This window comes from Salvia miltiorrhiza, chromosome 1 (genome assembly GCF_028751815.1).
Source record: "Salvia miltiorrhiza cultivar Shanhuang (shh) chromosome 1, IMPLAD_Smil_shh, whole genome shotgun sequence".
Classification (NCBI taxonomy): Eukaryota; Viridiplantae; Streptophyta; class Magnoliopsida; order Lamiales; family Lamiaceae; genus Salvia; species Salvia miltiorrhiza.
Window position 1 is genome coordinate 44,591,818 of NC_080387.1, and position 22,845 is coordinate 44,614,662.

General features: G+C 35.6%; 2 protein-coding genes and 1 non-coding gene across 9 annotated transcripts; 1 reads left to right on the forward strand and 2 right to left on the reverse strand.

The window, feature by feature from the left end:
• The first annotated feature begins 3,408 nt into the window (after window positions 1-3,408).
• LOC130985260 (putative F-box protein At3g52320) lies at window positions 3,409-8,211 on the forward strand. Of its 7 annotated transcripts, none has more exons than XM_057908183.1 (4): window positions 3,435-3,997; window positions 6,432-6,709; window positions 6,809-7,724; window positions 8,049-8,211. In XM_057908183.1, the coding sequence occupies exons 2-3, from the start codon at window positions 6,504-6,506 to the stop codon at window positions 7,716-7,718; spliced, it is 1,116 nt and encodes a 371-aa protein (XP_057764166.1). In that variant the 5' UTR covers window positions 3,435-3,997; window positions 6,432-6,503; the 3' UTR covers window positions 7,719-7,724; window positions 8,049-8,211. The 7 variants fall into 7 exon arrangements, with proteins under 7 accessions (XP_057764128.1, XP_057764166.1, XP_057764144.1 ...); XM_057908176.1 differs by having other exon boundaries at window positions 3,443-3,997; window positions 8,045-8,211; XM_057908145.1 differs by having other exon boundaries at window positions 3,409-3,997; window positions 6,432-7,724; window positions 8,045-8,211.
• Window positions 8,212-9,067: 856 nt separating this feature from the next.
• TRNAC-GCA (transfer RNA cysteine (anticodon GCA)) lies at window positions 9,068-9,139 on the reverse strand. The gene has a single exon. It is a non-coding gene; the product is annotated as a tRNA-Cys (tRNA).
• An 8,147-nt stretch (window positions 9,140-17,286) lies between these two features.
• Window positions 17,287-19,315, reverse strand: LOC130985299 (heat stress transcription factor B-2b). The gene is made up of 3 exons (XM_057908207.1): window positions 19,061-19,315; window positions 18,341-18,631; window positions 17,287-18,243 (listed from the first exon to the last, which is right to left on the reverse strand). The coding sequence occupies exons 2-3, from the start codon at window positions 18,590-18,592 to the stop codon at window positions 17,623-17,625; spliced, it is 873 nt and encodes a 290-aa protein (XP_057764190.1). The 5' UTR covers window positions 18,593-18,631; window positions 19,061-19,315; the 3' UTR covers window positions 17,287-17,622.
• Window positions 19,316-22,845: the final 3,530 nt, after the last annotated feature.

Here is a 22,845-nt window from a genome sequence, read left to right on the forward strand (position 1 = left end):
CTATTTGTCTGAAATCATCTGTCTTGCTTGCTGGCTTGGACTTAGGAGTACTTGATTTGAGAATCAGTAGTTTATGCATATTTGTGCGCACATACACAGTGAAAAATCAATTGCATATACTAGACTGATGATCATTAAGATCTCTACCGATTTACTAGACCGATGATCATTAAGATTGTTTTTTTGAAATAGAGATTCACATTCAACGATACTCTATTTCAGGAAATAGCTGTAAGTTTAGTGTCTGTTTGTATTTACCAATGTTATTGTATACACAATCTCTGAGAGGAGAAATATATTTGTGATATCCATAAAGCTTATACCAGCTGAATAGATACTTGACTTTATGGAGTTTGCTAATCCAATGCTATAAAGGTCTTGCTCGACTCATCACTTGTAACAATTCTTCATAAATAAAAACAAAGCAGCTTCTCTCATTTTAAGACTTCCATAAAAAAAAAAAATAAATAAATAAATCCTTTCCATAAGGCAAATAACAAAAAAAAAAAAAAAAAACCTGCTTGTATCATTTTATTTCGTTTGGTCTGGTAGAATTGAGTATAAGCATATCTATACTATATTAAAACACAATTTATTGCTTGTGGCGGTCGCACAGCGTGCGACGGATCCGATCTGGCCCCAAACCCGCGCTTCTAACCCGGAACCTTGATCCGCATGGATTTGACTCGTGCTCTTAATTATTACATTTGTTTATAATAACTGTTACTTTTAATAAGCATAATATATACACTTGTTCGCATAAATGTATATTTATGTTAATACAAGTAGCTAATATCAATATTGTGAAAAATGTAATGTTTTAAAACCATTATCTTTATTTATAATAATAATAATAATAATAATTACTTTTTTATTATAATAATAATTAATTTTTATTACGACAATAATTACAATTAATATAATATTTTTGAAACATTACATTTCTCCATATCAAATAAGAAGTATTTTTTATTATAACAATGATTACTTTTAATAAGCATAAATAATTACATTAATTATTATCGTAACAAAAAGTAATTATTGATATGTATAATGCTTTATATTGAATGAAGGTAAATATTTATATTAACATAAGTATATGTTTGTGCGACCAAATGTATATCTTATGCTTATTAAAAGTAAATACTCCTATTAGGGTTTAATGTTCAGGTTTAGGGTTTAGTTTACAGAGTTTAGGGTTTAGAAAATATAATACTTTATACTCCATCCGTCCCTGAAATAAGTTCCTTTTTTTCCTTTTTGAGACGTCCCCCAAATAAGTTCATCTTTCTTTCTTTTCATTTTTGGACAACTACACCACCACTAATAATACTTTATTTATTCTTACTTTTCACTTTTTCACCACTCTCAATACTAATTATAACACATTTTCACCTTTTCACCATTCTCATACTAATTATAACACATTTTTTTCCACTATCAATACACTTTACCACTTTTCCTTAAAACCCGTGCCGTCCCCAAAGATGAACTTATTTCAGGGACGAAGGGAATATTAAATGAAGGTAAGTACTTATATTTATACAAGTATACATTTGTGTGAATAAAAATGTATATCTCATGCTATTAAAAGTAATAATTATTATAAACAAATGTAATAATTTAGGATTCAGGGTTTCGGGTCTGGGACGCGGGTCAGGGGCGGACCCGTCGCATAGTGTGCGACGGTCGCACCCAAGACCAGTTGATATTAAAAAGGGAGTTTTCAATTTCAAATTGATTTTAAATCAATTTAAAAATTGAGTGGCAATTTTGTAGTTAGAATAAAATTGAAGGTTTATTTATATAAGCTATACACTTTTTTTTTGCCTTTAACTTCTTATTTTTCTATTTTATTTCTTTTTTTTTAATTATGAAATTCGACTAATTATAAAATATTTGATATGTATATCAAATTAAAGATCAATGTTATGTAAATATTGTATTTAAAATATAAAAATTATATTTATTTGAAGATTAAAACTTAAGAAAATTCTCTCTCCTCTCTCATCTCTTTTTTTTTTGAATAAATCTATTTTTTTCAATTATCTTTTAACTTATATTGTTTTCTTTTTTCACAATATCATTTTTTTATTAATATGAATTATTCTTTATTATTTTTATATCTTAAATTATACTCCATCCGTCCCACTGAGCTTGAGTCGTATTCCTTTTTCGGGCTGTCCCACCGAGCTTGAGTCATTTCCTTTTTTGGCAAAAATTAGGCAATTTAAAGCACTAATTTACAAAACTAACTGCATCCCTTATTATCTTCTATCTCCTACTATATCACGGGAATAAGGGGTACAAAAAGTAGGAGTACCTTCTATCTATTACTTTATCACTTTATTACCTTCTATTTCCTAGTTTATCACTTTTATACTATACACTTAAAACACTAATCTACAACTTCTTAATTCTCGTGGCCAAAAGAAACGTCTCAAACTCGGCGGGACACAGAAAGTAGTATTTTTAATTATATTTAGAATTTTTATATAATAATCCAATAATAATCAATTTTATATATAATAAAATATAAAAATATTTTTCGTGCTTTGCACGAGTGCAAATGCTAGTATAGTGTAACTAGGGATATAAATGAAGAATCGAATAGAAACGAATCGAAGTGAATATAATCATATTTGTAAAATTAATTGCATATTTAAATCGGTATTCAAATATCTATTGAATCTTATTTGTCGTTTATATTTGTTCGGCACTGTTCGCGAATATTCGAATTGAATCGACTGTTGGTTACAATCTTTTATAAGTGTATTTTAAACAATGTAAATCAAATATTTGATTCGAAAATTTCTATTATTCGATTCAACTTCCTACTATTTGATTCGAATCAAATATATTCAATTTGCAATTTTAAAGGAAAAAAATAATATAAAATAATATTTTAAATAATACGGAGCTCACACATAATACATTTACTTAAAAAAAATTCAATACATTAAAGCAAAGCGTAGTTAAGACAACAACAGTCGACAATATGCAGGCAACCACAATGCGTGAAGAAAAAAGAGTTTGCAACTAAGATTTAATGTTCAGATTTTGTTTTCGAATTATGAAATTCTTTCATTTGAATTGAATTTGGTATGAAAGTTTTTTAAAATCTTTGATTATTATTATTATTCCCTTTTCAAATTATTATTATTATTAAAATCTTTAATATATATTTATAATTAACTATTTTCGAATATCGAATTGAATAACATGATTTCCGAATCGTATTTGATGATTAATTAAATGAAAGAAAATATTTATTTATATTCAAATTATATTTAAATATCAAAAATTCGAAACAAATATCGAATGAAATCAAAATTATTAGATTTATTTATATCTTGAAATTTGTAGGGCCAAAACAGATACAACTTCTAAACAAAGAAATTTTGGTTCAAAAGTGGGCTCTAGAGAATGTTGCTGCGGGTTGGCCTCTAAATTGGGCTCTCAACTTTTATATTTGCAAATTACAACTGAACTAAAACCTTTGAGCAAAATGAAGTTGTTCCAGTTCCCACACGATCAAGTTAGGGGAAGTCGAAATCAAACCCGTATCATCTCCACCCAAATATTGCGGTGGATTTTCTGTTATTGGGCGAAGAAAACAGTTGTATTCTCGTCAATCGTATTTTGGTTGCTTTGCTTTGTGGCAGAAATTAGGAATGAGCCTTCAGTTATATGTTAGGGTTCATGAATTCGAGATAGATGAAACAGTAAAGAATATAACTTTGTTTTGGTTCTGTGTTTTGAGCCATGAAAAAAAAAAAAAAGGAAAATCAAAAATCAAAATCGTGGAGCAAAGACTTTATATTCTTGATGAAGTGAATGCGAATCGTTTCCATGGCTTCTCCAAGCTCTGAGCAATGAAGAAATATGGGTAAAAACTGATACCTTTTTGCAGTCTGCCGTTGCCGGCCTCAGCTTCCTTTCTCTAAAGGATGCTTTGCCGGATTGATCATGTAACGCTGCAGGATGTGAGCCTGAGGTATGGACATTTTGGAATTTGGTACTTGCTATTTCTTCGATTTCAGCTGTTTAACTTGTTGACTGCATTTGTTATAGTCATCCTATGGTGTGTGCTAAATCATACATAAGTTTTTGTTCCGGTTCTTGATCAATATTGGCTCATCTGTAGAGTTATTATCAGTCTGTTGTGCAACTGTGTTATACATATCTTCTCCTTTTTTTCATTTCCTCATGTTATTTTCTTAACTATATTGTATTGGCCGCTAGCTTAGCATCTAGTTCTACTAAATGTCTACATATTTTGGTTATAGCTAATTGAAATGTGATTTTTTAAGAATTATATATGAGATTAATGTGGACAATGAACTTTTTATTTGAAGTATAACAGAGATGAGGTTTTCCATAATCTAGACTAGTACGAAGTAAGAGCAAAAAGCTAGAATGGAGCTTCACTGTAGTCAGTGAACCCTTCTACAATGCATGGCTATGCGTTTAAGTTATTACGTACCATAGCTGCTCAACTTTAATGACACCTTTACATGATTATTAATATCGAAATGGAGTTACCATTTATGTTATTTCAGTGTTATAAGCCCGTAAGACTTAGCATTAACTCCTTGGTTTAGTCGTGCACTTAACCTGAACTTATAAGATACACTATAAAAGAGGATATAAGTTTGACAAAGGAAAATCAGATGGAGTAAAATTAGCAAACTTTGTTTTCGGTACTGGAGTACTAGTGATGTAAAGATCATCTACACGTTCCAAATAAGGGTGTTATATTTGTTACAGAAACCAAAGACAAATAGGAAACCTCATGTTTTCAATAAGGTAATGGATCCAGAAATTTTAACAACGAGAGGAAGCTACTCAAACATTACTTAGATGTAGAAAAAGTATCACCATATGAAGATGCTACTTGGAGCATCAATTACAATTAGACTAGCGTTTGACATCGCCCAACACTGAGCTATGAAATAAAAATCTCAATGTTTTAAACAAGTGTACCCTAGTATATAAATAGACCTACATGTCTTGACAGGGCTAGTTGTCTCTTTTGCTTGATAGGCTTGTGGTACATGCTAATGCTATAGCCAAGGATGAAGAGATATTTGGAATTTGTTAGGGTCATTTAGATTTGATATGGGTTTGGTTATGTGTGTTGTTTGGGGGGGGGGGGGGGGGGGGGGGTAAGGAAATCTCCACCAAAATTTTGGTAAATATGTATATGAATATTAATGTCAGCTTGTATTACATATAAAACAAATATATAGCAATGATAAAGCTAATATCAGGATAATATTTGGAACTGTCTAAACTGTATGAAAAATGTTGGGTAAAGATTGAAAACAACATTAAGTCTTTTCTCAAATTTTTACCAATAGATTTCCATGAAATTCAGATATTGGATATTTGCATGAATACCTATAGTTTCATACTTGGTACTATAACTAATTGAATTTAAGGAAGGTGGTTAATGTAACTGATTAGATTGACTTTGGTCATCCAAATATGCATAGGTGAATGAAAATCATTGTCCTTACTGGTTGTGATAAGATCTGCAAGTGTTTACATTTGCGTTACGTGTAGGAAACATCATTGTTTGGTTTATTCTAATTCGCTATGGGGGCGTTTACTTTTGAGGATTAGCTTAGATTGATAAAAATATTATAGGCTAATCCATTGTTTACTAAACTGGATTGGAACTTCGGGATATCACAAGGCCCTTGATAATTTCTACCATTTGAGCTAATTTTGCTTGATTCATATCCCATTGAAAGGGTAGGATTTGAGAAATACTAGTAATGAGGATGAAAATACTGAATCATTGATCTTATCAAACATGAAAATACCTCCTATAGGAATTACATGAAGTCAATGTTTATTTTTTTATTTTATTTTGAAGTTGTTATTAATTGAAAATCTTATGCCAAGGGTGAAGGGTCTTTACTAGACTGTTAGCTAGAGGGCTTTTCTTGTGGTTTTTCCATCTCATTTTGAGAATAATAAACCAAGATTACGGGTATTTGAGATTGAGAAACTTTTTCTTAAAGCTTACTACGCATGAGTACTTCTTGTATTATTAAAGTTGGGGTTTGATTCATCGTATTTGTTCTCAATCCAATCTCATTTTGCAAAAGCTGCCTGACTTGGATATAATTTCCATTTGATTTTTCATACAAGATTATTTAAGTAATCTTATATGCCGAACAATTTTATATTTAATTAATAGAATCCGTCAAAGATCATATGTACATGAATGCGCATTGTCTTCTCTAACTGCCAAAAAGTCATTTATAGGGGAAGCACTTTAAAATTTAGCATCTGATTGATATATGCTAGAAGCAGATTTTCTCTTTTATTTATAGACCTTTCTTCTTTATTTCCGCTACACGAGCGTTTCATATCTGCAATCAACTTTTGTTGACCTCCTTTCATTGCTTTTTGTGCAGCTCACATCGCTATATTAAATGCCTCTATTATAAATTACACCCGAGTTCATCAGTTACAGAAAATGTGAAACAATGGCAGGGTCTCTCGCCGAGCTACCTCCAAACATCCTCTCAGAGATCCTCTCAAGGCTTCCCATCAAGAGCCTCGTTGCATGCAGAACTGTATGCAAGACCTTTCTTGATATAACATCCTCCAATCCATTCTTCAACTCTCTGCATTCATCAAAGACGGCCCCAAATCTCATAATCCAGTTAGGAAGCGTCCACAACCCTACAAGGTTAGTCCATTTGGTTGAATCTGGACTAGATACTGCATTTATGTCCGGTGGGATAGCCGAATTGAAACTTATGTTTCGGATTCCAAATTATCCGAGCAGGTATTTTGAGAGATACCATGTGCATACTGGGGAAGAAAATAATTTTGTTTTGGTTAATTCATGTGATGGATTACTGTACTTTGCTGAACGAGATGTGTGTGAGCGCTCATTTGTTTGTAATCCTATTATGAAGGAATACCTAACCCTGCCTGAATTTGATAAGGAAAGGAATCGGCGTCAGCTAACCATGGGGTCATGGTTTGGGTTTAGTGTGGGGGATAATCAATATAAAGTTTTGAGGATTTTCTCCACCTTAACTGGTAGACCTTGGGAAATTGGTTTCAAGCAGGAGTTTTGGGCTCAAGTTCATGTAGTAGGGTCATCTTTGTGGAGAGATATCGCAAATCAGCCACCTTCAGAGTATCTTACATGGGATACATGCTTTACTCTCTTGAATGGAACTGTTTATTGGCTCTGCCGGTATCCAGAGCTATCAAAATTCATAATCTTTTTCGATTTCCATCAAGAAAAATTTGGCGAAATTCTACCTCCACTTGAACTTGGGACTGGTTGGCAAATAAATCAACATTGCATGAGCATGGGTGTCCTTGGAGGTTGTCTATCTGTGACTGTTAATACTGAATTTCTTGACATATGGGTTGTGGAGAAGTCCAGCGGCCAGGTGTCCTGGACCAAAAAGTTTGTTATTGATACATCGGTTCATATGGGGCATCATCTCATTGAAGGCCCGTTCAAGCCCCTGCAAATTCTTAGCAATCGCCACATAATACTGATGATGATCTGGTCCGATGATGTCGTGGTGTGCTATGATGCAAAAGAGAGGACATTTAAGTTTTTCAAGCTTAACGGGGTCAGATCCGTCTGCAGATCTGTTATGCTCAGGCCTAGCTTTGTTCCTCTGAAGGATGCCCTGATGGTTGACAATGTGGTGGTGCAGAATTCGCAGTAGAAGAAGGTATGAATTTGCATTTTAGTACCACAATGATTTCTTGCTTATGTTATTTAGGGTCTCATTCTCTAACCTGTTTCACAGATTAATTTCTCATAGTTTCTTGCATCTTATGCTTACTTGAGTTTCCAAATTGGTGCAAATTTAGAGGTTGTACTATTTGTCACTTTGGTTCCAGTCTATCCTTGCCGAGGTGTGAACGTGTTTAGTGTTCGTATTAATTGTGCTTTTCTGAATATACGTTACGACTTGCGTACACAGGTTTCTATGCATGATCTCCGTGTTCTTTTATGCCTTTTGCGTTTCCTAAACTTTTGTCGTTCTAGGCAGAGCATCTGGGTTGCGCGCTGATGGTTTAGATCTTCCGACTGAAAGCATATGCCCAATCTGGAATGCGTATTTACTATTATCTTCTTAAATTTAATACTGTTTTTATGTAATATACAGTATTCTGTTTCTACATTTTTTTATATATATAATTCTGTTTCTACAAGTTATGTACTTTTTTTTATGTAATGTTTAGTACTCTGTTCTTCAAAGTAAGTAGTGTGTACTGTGTGTTTATGTAGTGTGGATTATTGGATCCTTTTGAATGCAATTTGCTCTGAATAAATGAATTATCAGTTGATAGAAAAGTCAATAACGTCTTGAATGCTTGCAGATAACCTCGAAAACATTTTCCTATTCATGTCTAGAACAAATGTTTTTTTTTTTTTTAATATTTATTTTAGTTTTTGGGAGAGAAAAGTGATTTCTTTTGATTATTATTCTTCAGAATCAGAAATTCATAAGTAAATATTTAAAATTACATAAACCCAAAATGTTGAATAGGAAGTTCTATACCACCCTGAGTTTTTATCCTAATATTCTGTATGGATGTTAGGGGACTTCAAGTTGCGTGAGACTACAAATTTTAATTAATTAGAGAAAGTGTGACTAAATTTACAATTTTCAATAAAGTCGGTAAAACGAAAAAAGAAAGTATAAAAGATTTGACATTCTTTTGGCTATTAGGCCTTTTATAAATTTAGTGTTAATAAAATATTAATTCTCTTGTTCTAGAAAAAAATAATAGTAATTAAAATATAATTAGAGGTGTAGTGTTATTTGTCTGAGTCGACTTACAAATCATTTCCTCGAATGAGTGGAATCGTGGAAGTATAGAGGAATCTTAAAATATCGATAATAGATTGGTTGAACTCTCTATTATCCACATTAAATTAGTATGGCATATGCTTTGGAATCATGTAAGAAACGAAATTAGCCTTCAAACTCCGTTTCTTAGAAAACTATTAGAAAACTAGAGTGGTTCGAATTAAATACGATTCACAAAATATAAAAAATAACAAAGGGCCCAACCGGGTTCGAACCGGTGACCTATTGATCTGCAGTCAATTGCTCTACCACTGAGCTATGGACCCTTATTGTACATAATGCTTCAATGTAGCTATTTGTAATATATCTATCTATATATTATTGGAATTTATTTACTTCCTGACATCAAGACGTAAAGGAAAGACAAAAAGAGTGCATTTTCCTCAAAATCAATAATTTTATTATTAATTTGATGCTCCCCTTAGAAATTCTTAAAGCGGGTACGGCTGAGATAAACTATAAATCGCCGACTACCTAAGCTTGCTATAAACATAACATCAAATATGTATTTGTAAAATATAGGTAAAATGGAAAATACCAATCGTGAAATAAGAAATACATACAAATTATACTCATTATCATAATATATAAATTATACCCACTTTTAAAATTTTATCCTTTAATATAGGAGTGCATTAGAGCATCCGCATCAGTAGTGGCTCATCACCGGCTTGAGCCGATTTGAGAGAGATTTGAGCAATGAGCCACCCGATACGGAGATGGAGAGCTCGACTCGTGGCTTATCCAGATGAGTCCGGTTCATCGTCTGTCCAAGCACAAGCGCTAAATTTAAAAGGGAAAAAAAAAAAGAATTGAATTTCAAAATTAAGATAGAGAATAAAATAATGAAGAAGAATGTCTATCTTAAAATGAGTTTGTGGTTATATGATTCTTCGTCTTCTTCTCTCATTTCACATTCTTCTTCCCATCGTGCACTTCTTAAAAATGGATTGTGAATTCAATAAGTACTTCAAAAATCAAGCTCATTATTCGGGCTTTCCCACTTATTCCCTTGATGGAGTTCTCGCCTTTTTCTCAAGTCTCCAATGCCTTTGCCACAAAGCTTGATGCTATCAACTTGAACGAAACTCGTTTCACTCAAGCCGAAGATGTAACATAAATTTCATCATTCCCCAAGACGACGATGTTAAAAGGAAAGTTCTCGATTTTAAAATTTCTCAATGCGGACACTTTAAAGATGTTTGAACAACAATTGACAGTGTACAATTCATTTCTCAAAGAAGTCATGAAGCGTAAAGAATTGATGTAGTTTTTTTAATTGTTGTAATTTTTATTTTAATTATTACCCCCCCTCCCCGGTCCAAAAAAAATAGTCCTCGTAAGGGAAGGCACGAGTTTTAATAAAAATAGTTATTGTATTATGAGTGGAGAAAGAGTCTCACTTAAAAAGTACTCCCTCAAGATTATGCAAAATTGCTTGGGCACAAGATTTAATAAAATTAATGATGATTTTGATGTAGTGGAGAAAGGGTCCCATCACTTTATGAGATGTGTGGTTGAGATTGAATTTGGGGTGAGTTTTTTATAAATAAAGAGTGTTAATAAGGATAAAATATTAAAGAGGATGGTGGGACCATTGCCTTAAAAGGAAAGTGACATAATCTTGGCGAACGCCCGATATAGTAATTTTTACATAATCTTGGCGGACGGAGGGAGTACTATTTATAATGATAATTAATTGTTTTGTGAGTGGAGAATAAGGTCCACCATGTTATTGATAGTTTTCAAAAATAGAAAGAGACTAATTTTTGTGAGCATCCTAAAATGGCAAAAACAGACTATTTTTTGTAGACGGGGGGAACATATTTTATTTTAATTAATAAAATATTAAATTATACCATGTTGAAATTTAATTTTAATAAAATATTAAATTTTAAAATTGAGGAGTTAAAATAGAATAAAAATGAAAATAAGAAAATTACAGTTCAGGGCTATGGAGTAAGAGCAACTCCAATGATTGCTCTATTCTAGCTGCCACCACTATTCTAGCGTGAGTGGCTCCCCCAATCACCTCGGCTACACCATGGTAAATTGAAGTTTGTGAACAGTATCCCGCTTCATGTAGCAGGCACTATTCACTCCGTTACTTTTTTTGTTTGTTTGTTTTTCATTTTCTTTTTGTTGTTTTATTATATTTGTTTTTTCTTTTATCTTTACAAAATGTTCACCTTTACTTGATTTAATTTGTAAAATATAATTTATTAGTCTATATATTATTTATATTTTTAAATTAACATAAATATATACAATATTTAAAATATATTATGTAAAATTTAAAAACACAATAACATGAAATATAATATGAAAGCGCATTAACATAAAATTACGACAACATAAATTACAACATAAAAATACAATAGCATAAAATTGCAACAACATAAAAATGCAAGAACATTAGTTAGTTTTATCATGTAATTTATGCTTTGTTAAGTATTATGTAATGTTTAATTCTAAGAGTATTATGTAATTTCAGTTTTTATGTTGTTGAAACAAATTAATCGTTCTACAATATTTAAATATAACACTTTATTAATTAATTTTTCTCAAAAATATTTAAATTAATTTAAATTTGAATTTTAATTACATTTAATTGAATAAATATAATTATTTATAAATATATATGATATATAATAATTAAATTGATAAAATAATTTAATAATAAAGAGTATAAAAATGGAATATTCCATTGTAAAGGGAAATGTAAAGTTGATTGTTGGAGATGAAAATTCAAAAACTCTATATTTCAACTCTACAATAGAGTGAATGGCCCTCTACAATAGAGAAACGCTTGGAGATGCTCTAAATGCTCTAAGGTGAGAACCACATCTTTAAAGCAACCAAAGTAACTCTAGAGGTGGAGATAGTCTAAAGTTTGAATAGATATTATTGAAGTAAAAGTAGGAAGAGAGTAATATAATACTCCATCTATTCTTATAAAATGTATTGGGTAAAGGTCACTTTCTGTCCCATCGTTTTAGCGAATTCTCAAAAATGTCCCAACCTAACGATAATATCAAAACGATACCCAACCTATCAAAAAAATATCATCCGTGTCCTATTAAAATTTTCCGGAGACCGGAAATTGACGTGGACGACCGGAGAGCCTACATGGCCATATCGACGTGGACGAAATTTATCTAGCTGGAATTTTTTTTAACATGGCTCTTAAAATTAAATCTCTACCATCACTAAAATGGAACTATTTACTAGTTAATTAAGTTTAATTAGTTAATTTAATTAAGTTTTCTAATTAAACCTAAATCCTTAAACACACACACAGACACACACAAGCACACACAAACACCGCTTCTCTCTTCTCTCTTCTTCTCCTTCGCCTTCCCCCTTCTCTCTTCTTCTCCGACAGACAACGGAGCGCCGCCCGCCGCCCCGCCCCGCCCCCTGAAAACCCTCTCACTCGCCTCTGCTCTCTCCCCCTCTCTCTCTCTTGTTACGAATCTCGTGATCTCTCTCTCCCTTCCTCTCACTGTCGTATCCTTGGGCGATTTGGGGGTTCGAAGCTCGCCGCCGAAATGTGTGAGGTCGTACGCCGATTTGGGGGTTAGGGCTCGCCTGTGAGCCGATTTGCGTGAGGTCGTCGCATCTTGTGCGCCGATTTGGGGGCTAGGGCTAGGGCTCGCCTGTGCACCGATTTGGGTGAGGGGTGAGGGGCAAACGTCGGCGCCGGCGTCGCTGCCCAGATGTGGGGGCCTAGGGCTCCAGTTGCTGGCGTCTTGGTTGTCTGCCGGCGGTGGTGAGGCCGCCGGTCATCTCCCTCAACCTCCCTCTTCTTCTCTCTGAAACAAAATGAACATAGCCACCATGGTTTGAATAGATTTTTTGGTTTTTTGGTGACTGACAGCGGGTAAAAAGGTTGCTCGGCGGAGGAAGAAATTCGAGTCTAACTGTGATTCTTCTCGTTCTTCTTCTTTGCTCGGCTGACCATTTACCGGACATTGCGGAGAAAAAAAGAAAATGAAATGATAAATTACGTGTATTTTAGTTTTTAGTTTTCTTTTTCCTTTCAATCCACGTAGGCAAGCCATGTAGGCTTCCGGTCGTCCACGTCAATTTCCGGTCTCCGGAAAATTTTAACAGGACACAGATGATATTTTTTTGATAGGTTGGGTATCGTTTTGATATTATCGTTAGGTTGGGACATTTTTGAGAATTCGCTAAAACGATGGGACAGAAAGTGACCTTTACCCAAATGTATTTAATTTATTTTTGATAAATTTTTCATTCGTAATACAGTGAGATTCTTTTTTTTTATCGGTAAAATTAAAATTTTATTAAGATAAAAAGCAAGGCACTAGGGATGCCAATCAAAACAAGAAGGAAAGATTGAAACCCTTTGAGCACCACATGGTGAAAGGGATTCTCAACTCCAAAACTTTATAGACCTCATTCCAACTCCAAAGTCTACCCTTGATCTGTAAAACAAGTCTCTCAATATCCCAAATCTTTCCTTGAAAACGACTCTCGTTTCTTTTTTCCCATAGTGTCCAAACCGTTCCCACCCATAACGCATTTAGCAATCTTCTTCCTTTCTTCTTTTTGGCAGCAGAGATGAAGGAAGTGTAATGATGGAGAGTACCTCTAGGATTTGCCGTTTTGATGTGTAACCATTGGAAGATTTGGTCCCACACCGCTGCAGCTTTCGGGCAATGAAGAAACAGATGTTCCGTCGTCTCCTCTCCAGCGACGCAGGCGTTGCATCCTCTCTCTTCCCAGCTAATTTGAATTTGTCGACTTCTTAAGTTGTCACAGGTAGCCAAACGATTTCTAAGACATCTCCACGCTGTTACCTTGGCTTTGTGCGATGTTGGAGCCTCCCAAACCATAGCCATCTCAGTCGGTTGAGTTTGTTGCGCCTCTCTGGAAGCCGCCACCAAATCATAAGCCGACTTTGTTGAGAATTTACCGTCCGTAGTTGCCCTCCAACTCCATCCATCAGTTAAACCTGTAGAGGGGACAAAAGCAGCAACAAGTCTCAAAAGTTCCTCCACCTGTCCATTCTCTCTTTCCCTCAAATCCCTCCTCCAATTCACCGACCACACCCACTCTTCTCCTTCCCAAAACCCACTCTCTCCGACAAGGGCTTTCTTATTCGAGCACAAGTTATACAATCTCGGGAAAGAGAACTTGAGAGGTTTGTTAACGGCCCACACGTCCTCCCAGAACATTGTATTCATCCCATCCCCGAGACTGTGTTGAAGGTGATCAATGAACCATCTATCGTCTCTTCATCCCCCTTTCTCCACAATTTTCGCCCACCACCCCAACTGCCCACTTCTTCCCACCATCGAGCAATCCCCCTCTTCGCCCCAGACAAGTTCCCCATAAATCGATTTGATCACTCTCGCCCACAAAGCTCCCCCATCCACCAAAAATCTCCAAAGCCATTTAATTAACAGAACATGATTAAACAATTCCACATCCCGAAACCCAAGACCTCCTGTTTTCTTATTGGAACACAAGGAGCTCCATTTAAACCAGGTGATTCTTCTCGACTGAGAGTCTCCACCCCACAGAAATCTGGAGAACAAGGAATTGAGGTTCTTGAGCACAGTCTTGGGAATGAAAGCGTAGGCCAGTTGATATACCGGAATAGATTGAAGCACCGCTTTGACAAGAGTGATCCTCCCTGCCAACGAAAGAGGTCTTTTTCTCCAGCTTGCAATTTTATTTGAGACTTTATCCACCAAGAACTTCCATTCGCTAACACCATTGCTTCGGCCTCCAATTTTGGTTCCCAAGTAAAGACACGGGAAGTAACCAATCTTGCAATGGAGAAACGAAGCCCATGTCCTCTCGACTGACACATTCACTCCCACCGTCATCAGGCTGCTCTTCGCGAAGTTGACAGCAAGACCCGAGACAAAATGAAAGAGAAGCAACAGACTTTTCAGTGATTCCACATTACGCTCACCAGCCTCTAAAATGAAGATGGTGTCATCCGCGTACTGGAGATGTGTAATCGGCACTTCATCCTTACCAATCTTAACAGGAAACAATAACTGTCGTTCCACTGCTCTCTCAACAAGCGCATTCAACCCTTCCGCAACAATGAGGAATAAGAAGGGAGACATCGGATCACCCTGTCTCAAGCCTCTATCCATTTTGAAATCTCCCGTTGATGACCCGTTAACAAGGACACTTGCCGTGGCTGACTGTAGACACCCTTGAATCCATTTCCTCCAAATCCCATCGAAGTTCATTCTATCCAGCAAAGTATCCAAAAAATCCCATTGAACTGAGTCGAAAGCTTTGGCAAAGTCAATCTTAAAGAATATCCGGCTTCGTCACTTCTTTTTTGACTCAACAACAACTTCATTCAAAATGACCGCACCATCGAGAATGAACCGCCCTTTAACGAAAGCGCTTTGATTATCAGAGATGATCGACCCCATCACCTTCGTCAGTCTCCCCGCCAAGATCTTTGCAATGATTTTATACAAGCTGGTAATGAGCGAGATTGGACGAAATTCGTTCAACGAATCAGCCCCTTCTTTTTTCGGTATTAAAACGATGAAAGAAGCATTACCTCCTTTAGGAATTTTACCGTTCGCGTGGAAGTCCTTCAAGACCTGGAGGATATCCTCCTTAACCACATGCCAAGCCGATCTCCAGAATGAAAAGTTAAAGCCATCAGGTCCTGGACTCTTATCGCCAGAGCAGCTCCAGACCGCTTCTTTAACTTCTTCGGGTTCGAAACCTCTAATAAGCCAATTTCTCTCCTCATCAGAGATTTTCCTTCTCACAAAGTCAATGGGAATAACAGGCATCTGTCTATCTTTCCGCTTGAAAAAGGTTTCAAAATGATTTCTCACCCTAGCTTTTACCTCTTCCGGTTTGGAGATCCATGAGTTATCAAAGATCAGTCCGCCTATGTCATTCTTCAACCGCCTCCCTTTAATCGCCTTATGGAAGAAGCCAGAATTCACATCTCCCTCCTTAAGCCATTTCAGTTTAGCCTTCTGTTGTAAAGTCATCTGCTTATGCTTCATCTGAAGGGAAATGAGAGCTTGGAGCTCATTTCTCCTGATAACATCCACTTCGCCTAAACAACTCTGCTCGTCAAGCTCATCTTTCTGTTGTAACTCCTTCTTTAATTCGTGAATTTTAGAATCAATCTCACCAAAGGAAGTACGATTCCAAACTTTTAAAGCCTCGCGAAGTTTCTTCAATTTCTCCTTAACCACGAAAAAGCTCCATCCCTGACAGTCAGTCCCCGTCCACACTTTCTTTACAACATCTTCAAACTCCGGGTGATTCGTCCAAGCATTTAGGAACCTAAAAGGTCTTGGTCCCCAATCCTCCGTTCTAGTAGTGAGAACAATTGGGCAGTGATCCGAGATCGAACGCTGAAGACCGCGTGCAGAACTTCCTTCCCAAGTAAGCATCCAAGTTTCGTTAACAAGGAAACGATCGATCTTGCTCTTGCATTTGCCATTGGGCTTGTACCAAGTGTACTTTCGACCTTGTGTATGAATTTCCTTCAGATCGTTCCCCCTAATAAAATCCTCGAAAAACCTCGCATCCGACGCTCGAAACGTCTCCCCGCTGCCCACCCTCTCTTCTCTTCTCCTGACTGCGTTAAAATCTCCCAAAATACACACACTTCGATCCGCATTCTGTTCAACAAAAGAACCAATTGCATCCCAGAGAATCCTCTTTTCCTTTGATTCAGTTGGCGCATAAACATTGATAATGCAACACAAGAGACCGTCTTCCTTGTACCTACCGTTAACAACCACGGCCCCCGGTAAATCCCAAGAACTAGATGCTTCGAACACCTCCCTATTCCATAAACACGCAATTCCCCCAGCTCTCCCCTCAGAGTTCCTGATTGCCTTATCTGTGTTATTAAACCCCCACCAAGAATTACAAAAAACATCACTAAAAGTCTCCATTTTTGTCTCTTGTAAACAACAAATATCAATCTTATGCCCTCTTACAAGTTCCATAACATCTCGCTGTTTCGCAAAACTCCCCAAGCCCCTAATGTTGTATGACAGTAAATTCATGGACAATTCATCTGACTCCCAGCATTATTGAAGGAAAGGAAGTTACCTTGCATCTCGATTTGGCGGACAATCACCTCTTCTTCAGTCTGACTTGAAAGACCTAACTTCTTCCCAAAGTCCCAGATTTTCTGACCTGAAATTCCCCCCTCCTCTGTCAAAACTTCATTCATAATACATTCAATTATTCCCTTCGTCCTAATTTTTAGTATCTATTTAAGAGTGAGGTACAGGTAAAATGATTGGATGTGTTGTGACTTGTGAGTGAAATAATTAAAGTAGAACAAAAATTCCATCAATTTTTACTAAAAATAAAAATGAATATCACAATATAAAATAGTAAAAAAGGAAAATATGGATAGTAAAAGTTAAGATAAAAAAAGTATAGTTAGTTTCATTTAAAAATAAATATTTTTTTTATAATGTATTTGGATGATGTGAAGCTAGAGATTGGGTGGAGAAAGGGAGGCGGGAGATAATAAGCTGTATTACATTACATTACATCATCAAATTCTTGGAACGAGACACGAGTCGGCCCGGACCCAAATGGTCAACATCAAACCCGTGGCCCACAACGGAGATCATTTCATCACGGAAACCACCAGAACCAGAAGCCAACGTTACAATTTATATTTTCCTTTATCTTTTGAGATACATCTTCCAGTGTTTTCGAGCTAACACGTATTGTGTGTCTCTCCCTCAATTCACATGCTATGAACTCTGGGATCGCGATCCTCGCTGCTCCCACGATCGGACGGCTCTGATTTCACGTCCTTCGCCATCCGTTCGCCACCACCGCCGTTCCCGTTTTCGCTTCTCTTGAGCCGCTTCAGCCCGATCGACACCCCGAATAGTCTCGGGCACATCTCCTCCTCCTCGTCCCCCGCCTTCCCTCCTCCGCCGGCGCATCCCGCCGCCGCCGCCCGCGCCTCCGGCATCAGCACCAGCGCCTCGCCTGGATTAGTTGCGTAGCTCGACATTAGATTGTAAATGTTGCTGCAGAGGCTCCTCAATCGGTTCAGTTCCTGGCTCAGCTGCGAATTCTCTCTCCTCAATCTATCGTTTTCCTCCAATATTTCCGGTGTGGATGTGCATGCCCGCAGAGGCGGCGGAGTGGCCGCTGCGGGGGACGAGTTGGACGAGAGGACTTGCTCGTCGCCGGAGTTTGCAGGGGACATCTGAATCGCCACTGCCGCCGGCGCGGCGGCGGCGTTGATTCCGGTCGATATTTTACGGCGTTGGATGTCTCTGAGCAGCACCTTTTCGCCTCTTTTGAAGCAATCGTTCGCGAACTCCCACCGATCAGGAACTACTTTGCGAAATCCCTGCCAAAATCAAAGTGCAGAAACGGTTATCGATCGCAAAAATTCGATAACACATTCATCGAAAAATGACTCTGAATTCATCAAAATGACAACTTACGTAAGTATTGAGCTGACGAACAAAACTGGAGAAATTATTGTGTTTGAAATATTTCGGCAACAAATCTCTCGCAAATTCAGCTGGCCGCCATACGATGAACGTTGTTCCGTCTTCATTCCACGAGATCAAATCGTCGATACTCGGATCATCAACCAGCTGGTATGTTTTCGTCAGAAACGGTGTCGGAACCGACCTCTGCGACTCTCCTCCGCCGCTCCCCCCGCTGGCGCCGCCCGGGCCGTCGCCGCTCATATCACATTAACCCACGATCGATATATGTATATTCAAACCCTAAAATAGTGGAATAGTAAAAGACTCAAACAGGTTAAGCCAGAAAGGCATAATATTTAGAATTTAGATTCTAATAATTCATCAATTAAAATTCTCAGAGACCGAACAAACACAATAATTCATATCTATAAAGACGACATAACACAAAAGTGCCGTTTCAATAATAAAAAAAATTCAAACTCGTTTTTAATTAGCTAACATCCAACATAGATTTAAATAAAATCACAGCGAAGAGAGACCATAGAAATGAACGAAATTTGTATAAATGATAAATAACGGAAATTTTTCTAGGATTCTATTAAAGAATGAATAAATCCAATCAGTTTCAACTAAAATATAGAAGATTCGACGCATTAATCACATAAAGTAACAAATCTATGGAATGAAATGTTCATATTATCTGGTAAAATAAAAAGAAGACAGCAAAACCTTGACTCCAATGGGAGATCTATCGAGCGCAGCTTCAATCACTGATTAAAAGCAAGAATTTGTTTCAGTATTTCGGAATAGCGATGGTAGGCTAGGATAATCAACAGCAGCTGATGAAATCTGGAGAACACGCAGAACCACACACACTAGAGGTGCGAGTACCGGGGCGGTGGAGGCTTTTTCTAGAAAGTTCGCAATGGGAGAAGGTTGTGGAAAGAAAGAATTAAAAATTAAAATTAAAAATGAGTAAATTAGACATCAATTTAATGATTAATGTGGGGAGAGAGGATTTGCCGGGTGTTCGAGAAGGGTGGGCCCCGCTTGAGAAGGTGCCAGAACAAATAAAAATGGATGAGATCTTCTCACACTAAGTGCGACATTCCCCCATCAAAATTATTTTTTAATTATTTAATAACTACTGGAGTATTACTCTAAAATACGAATTCATTATAGTATAGTAAACCTCACATAGCATTTATCGACCAAAAATGAAATTCAAAACTTTAAATAATTGAAGACTCTAATTGTAATCAACTGTAACTATTACTGTATAATTTAAAACTAGGCACGATAAATTGAAATGTGATGTAAGATTTAACGTGAACCTCAAAATATCTTCGTTTCCAGAAGTTTCTTGCTTCTCTTGGTTGAGAGATTATCCTCTGCGGAAGGATCTTTGGAAAAGACTGCGACTTCCTCTTTGTGAGTGTTGTACTCTTTGACGGAAGGGTTGATTTGGAACTAAGGACGGTGGTGTACACCGTTTTGTGGCGTAGGAGCAGGGAGCGTCGGTGGGTGGTGGTGCAGGGGATTATGATATTTTATGTGCCCCGCTATTTGAATGGAATTTGATTGCTGTTTTTGACATTTCGTTTCGTAGGTACGTGTCCTAAAGATTTTTGGGAGTCTCCAAATATAATGCATGTGAAAAATATAATTATATCTATATGTGGAAATTGGAATATATCATTTAATAGCATCATATCTTTCTTTCTATATTAGCAAACTATGATAAACCAAGATATTTTGTTGAGCCTTAATATTTTTTTCAGGGGAAATAAATAACTTAAAAGATGATACGGCATAGGCACAAATTTTACCCATTTGCAATTTTACACTATGATTCTTAAATTTGGGCGCAAAACATGATTTTTGCAATTTGTGTGATTTACTGTATCAATTAGAATTAAAGTAAATTAAAATTGATGTGTAGCTACTAAAAAGTTATGTGGACTAGCAAGCTGATCGACTAATCATCTTAATGTTATCGTTACAACTTTTTCACGTGTAAAATTAGCCTACGTACACTTTCGAGGCAATTGTGACAACTCTAAGTTGAATGAAAACAAACTGATTACCCCTTGCTTTTGCTGCATTTATACTGCAAATATGACTATTTAATTTTAACATTTTTATTCCCTAAAAATTAATGGAAAATTATATGGTTAATAATGTTTTATCCCCAACTTGTAGCATTTTCTAAAAGAGATGTCCTGTTATATAAATTTTGAAGTAAAATGATGAGTTACATAGATATAGCAACGTACGTCATTGGAGGATGCATGTTTGGCACATACAAATACGAGAGAGATTGGTATGGTTCTTGAAGATGCTAATTAAGGGTGAGTGTGAAGGTAAAGCATCAAACAAAGAGGCTTTACATTTCAGATATGAGAACATAACTCTGAATTTGGAGCTGTCGGCTATTTCTTCATTCATGCTTTTATGGTTGTTTTCTTTTCATGTGCTCATTTCACACCGTATGGATCGAAGCTTCACATATCGAGCAACCCGCCCTATTGGCTATAGCCATGATCCATCTCCTTATATTATGTAAATTAAACCGTCAAAATTCCACGGAAATTCATGTACAATTATTTCATCTAATTTTTAATTCATCAATGTCATTTAATTAAAATAGAGTATTGAATGAAATAGTTTTAAAAAAAATTATACTCCCTCCGTCCCAATATTGTTGGCCACATTTCCTTTTTAGTTTGTCCCACTATTGTTGGCCACTTTCCTAAAATGAAAATATTTATCACATTCAATCTCTTACTTTATCACATTATCTCTCATACTTTATCACTTTATTACATTCTCTCTCCTACTTTATCACATTCTCTCTCCTACTTTATCATTTTATTACCTTCTCTCTCATACTTTATCACCTTCTCTCTCCTACTTTATTATTTTTATACTATATTACCCACACACTTAAAATACTAATCTACAACTCCTTAATTCCCGTGCCGAAACCAAATGTAGCCAACAATATTGGGACGGAGGGAGTAACATTTATTTGAAATTAGTTTAAATTAGATGTCTTATGAAGTGTATATCTAAGTAGAGTACTGACCCACAAAATTTTAAAAGAAAACTGTAATTTTTATTTGAAATTTACCTAAATTAGATGTTTGCAGCTGCAACCATTCATTGAAAAAAAATGATGAATTAAATAATATCAATAATGATTTCAAATTACAAATTTTATTAAATTATTAAATTTGTATTACCATATAATCTATCGAAAATTTCATCATACATCACGTTAGTTGCTGTGTCATGTGTATAACCACTCTAATCACATACTAAAATCTTTACACATCTTTTAATAGTGCCTCTTGACTCTTTAGATTGCCTCCATGACTAAACACAGGTTTCAGTGGGTATAATCCTGCATTTGGAAGAGACTGTCCATGACTTTTATTTTTTGTCATAGCAAAACAAATACTCACAGAATTGCATTATTTAGAATTGAATAGGAAATTTACTGAAATCCGATGGACTCATAATCATTATGACAATAATAAACTTCTTGCTTGCATTTTTTCCTAAAAGTTACTATCAATCTAGTCTCATTATTAAGCTCATTAGATGGATCGATATTTTCTGAGAAGCATGATTATGCACCCTTCTTTCAATTTGATTTCATGATTCGACAATTCTGAACACTTGATCGTATTGAGATTTAATTTCATGACTCGACAATCCTGAACACTTGATTGTGTTGAGATATTCCACCAAGAATACTTCTTCATCGAGGTCAACTTATCCATCTTATTTGCAAATGTTGTCTGAATTTAGATAAACCCTTTGTTTGATAAATATTATAGACATGACGTAATCATTTATCATATCAACCATTTCATTGTTGGGTGCCAGAATAGTTCTATCCTTAAAATTTTCTGGATTAGATGCATTATTCATTACGTCAGGGTATGTGTTTTCCACTATAGCAACAATAGAATTTGTTGCATCTCATATAAGAATATCTTCTGATTATGTCATTATCCCACAATAGATTACTCTTCATATATTAACTTAATTATTTATCTATTCTATCACATAGTGGGACTCTTTATCTCCACTCACAATAAAATTAATTATCATTATTATTTATTAGCACTACATTTATGGTGGAACTCTTTTCACTCATAACATTACTTAACCACTTTTATTAAAATCTTGTCACTCTCTCTTTGGACTATTTTTATAGGATGGAGGGAGTATTAAATATAATTCATTTATTTTATAAATTAAATTATCTATTAGTTTATATATCACAAATACGCATTTAAATATGCAATTTATCTTCGCATAAAATGTCATTAGTTTTTTTTTATTTGTTATTTGTTATTCGGAGGAAGTGTCATTAAAAAGTTAGATCACTTAATATATGTTTACGGATCAAAGATTCAAAGTACGTATAATGTAATTTTTTGAAATCGCAGATTTAACTTTTAGATTAATTAAGATTAAGATAATAAACATGATTACCGGGG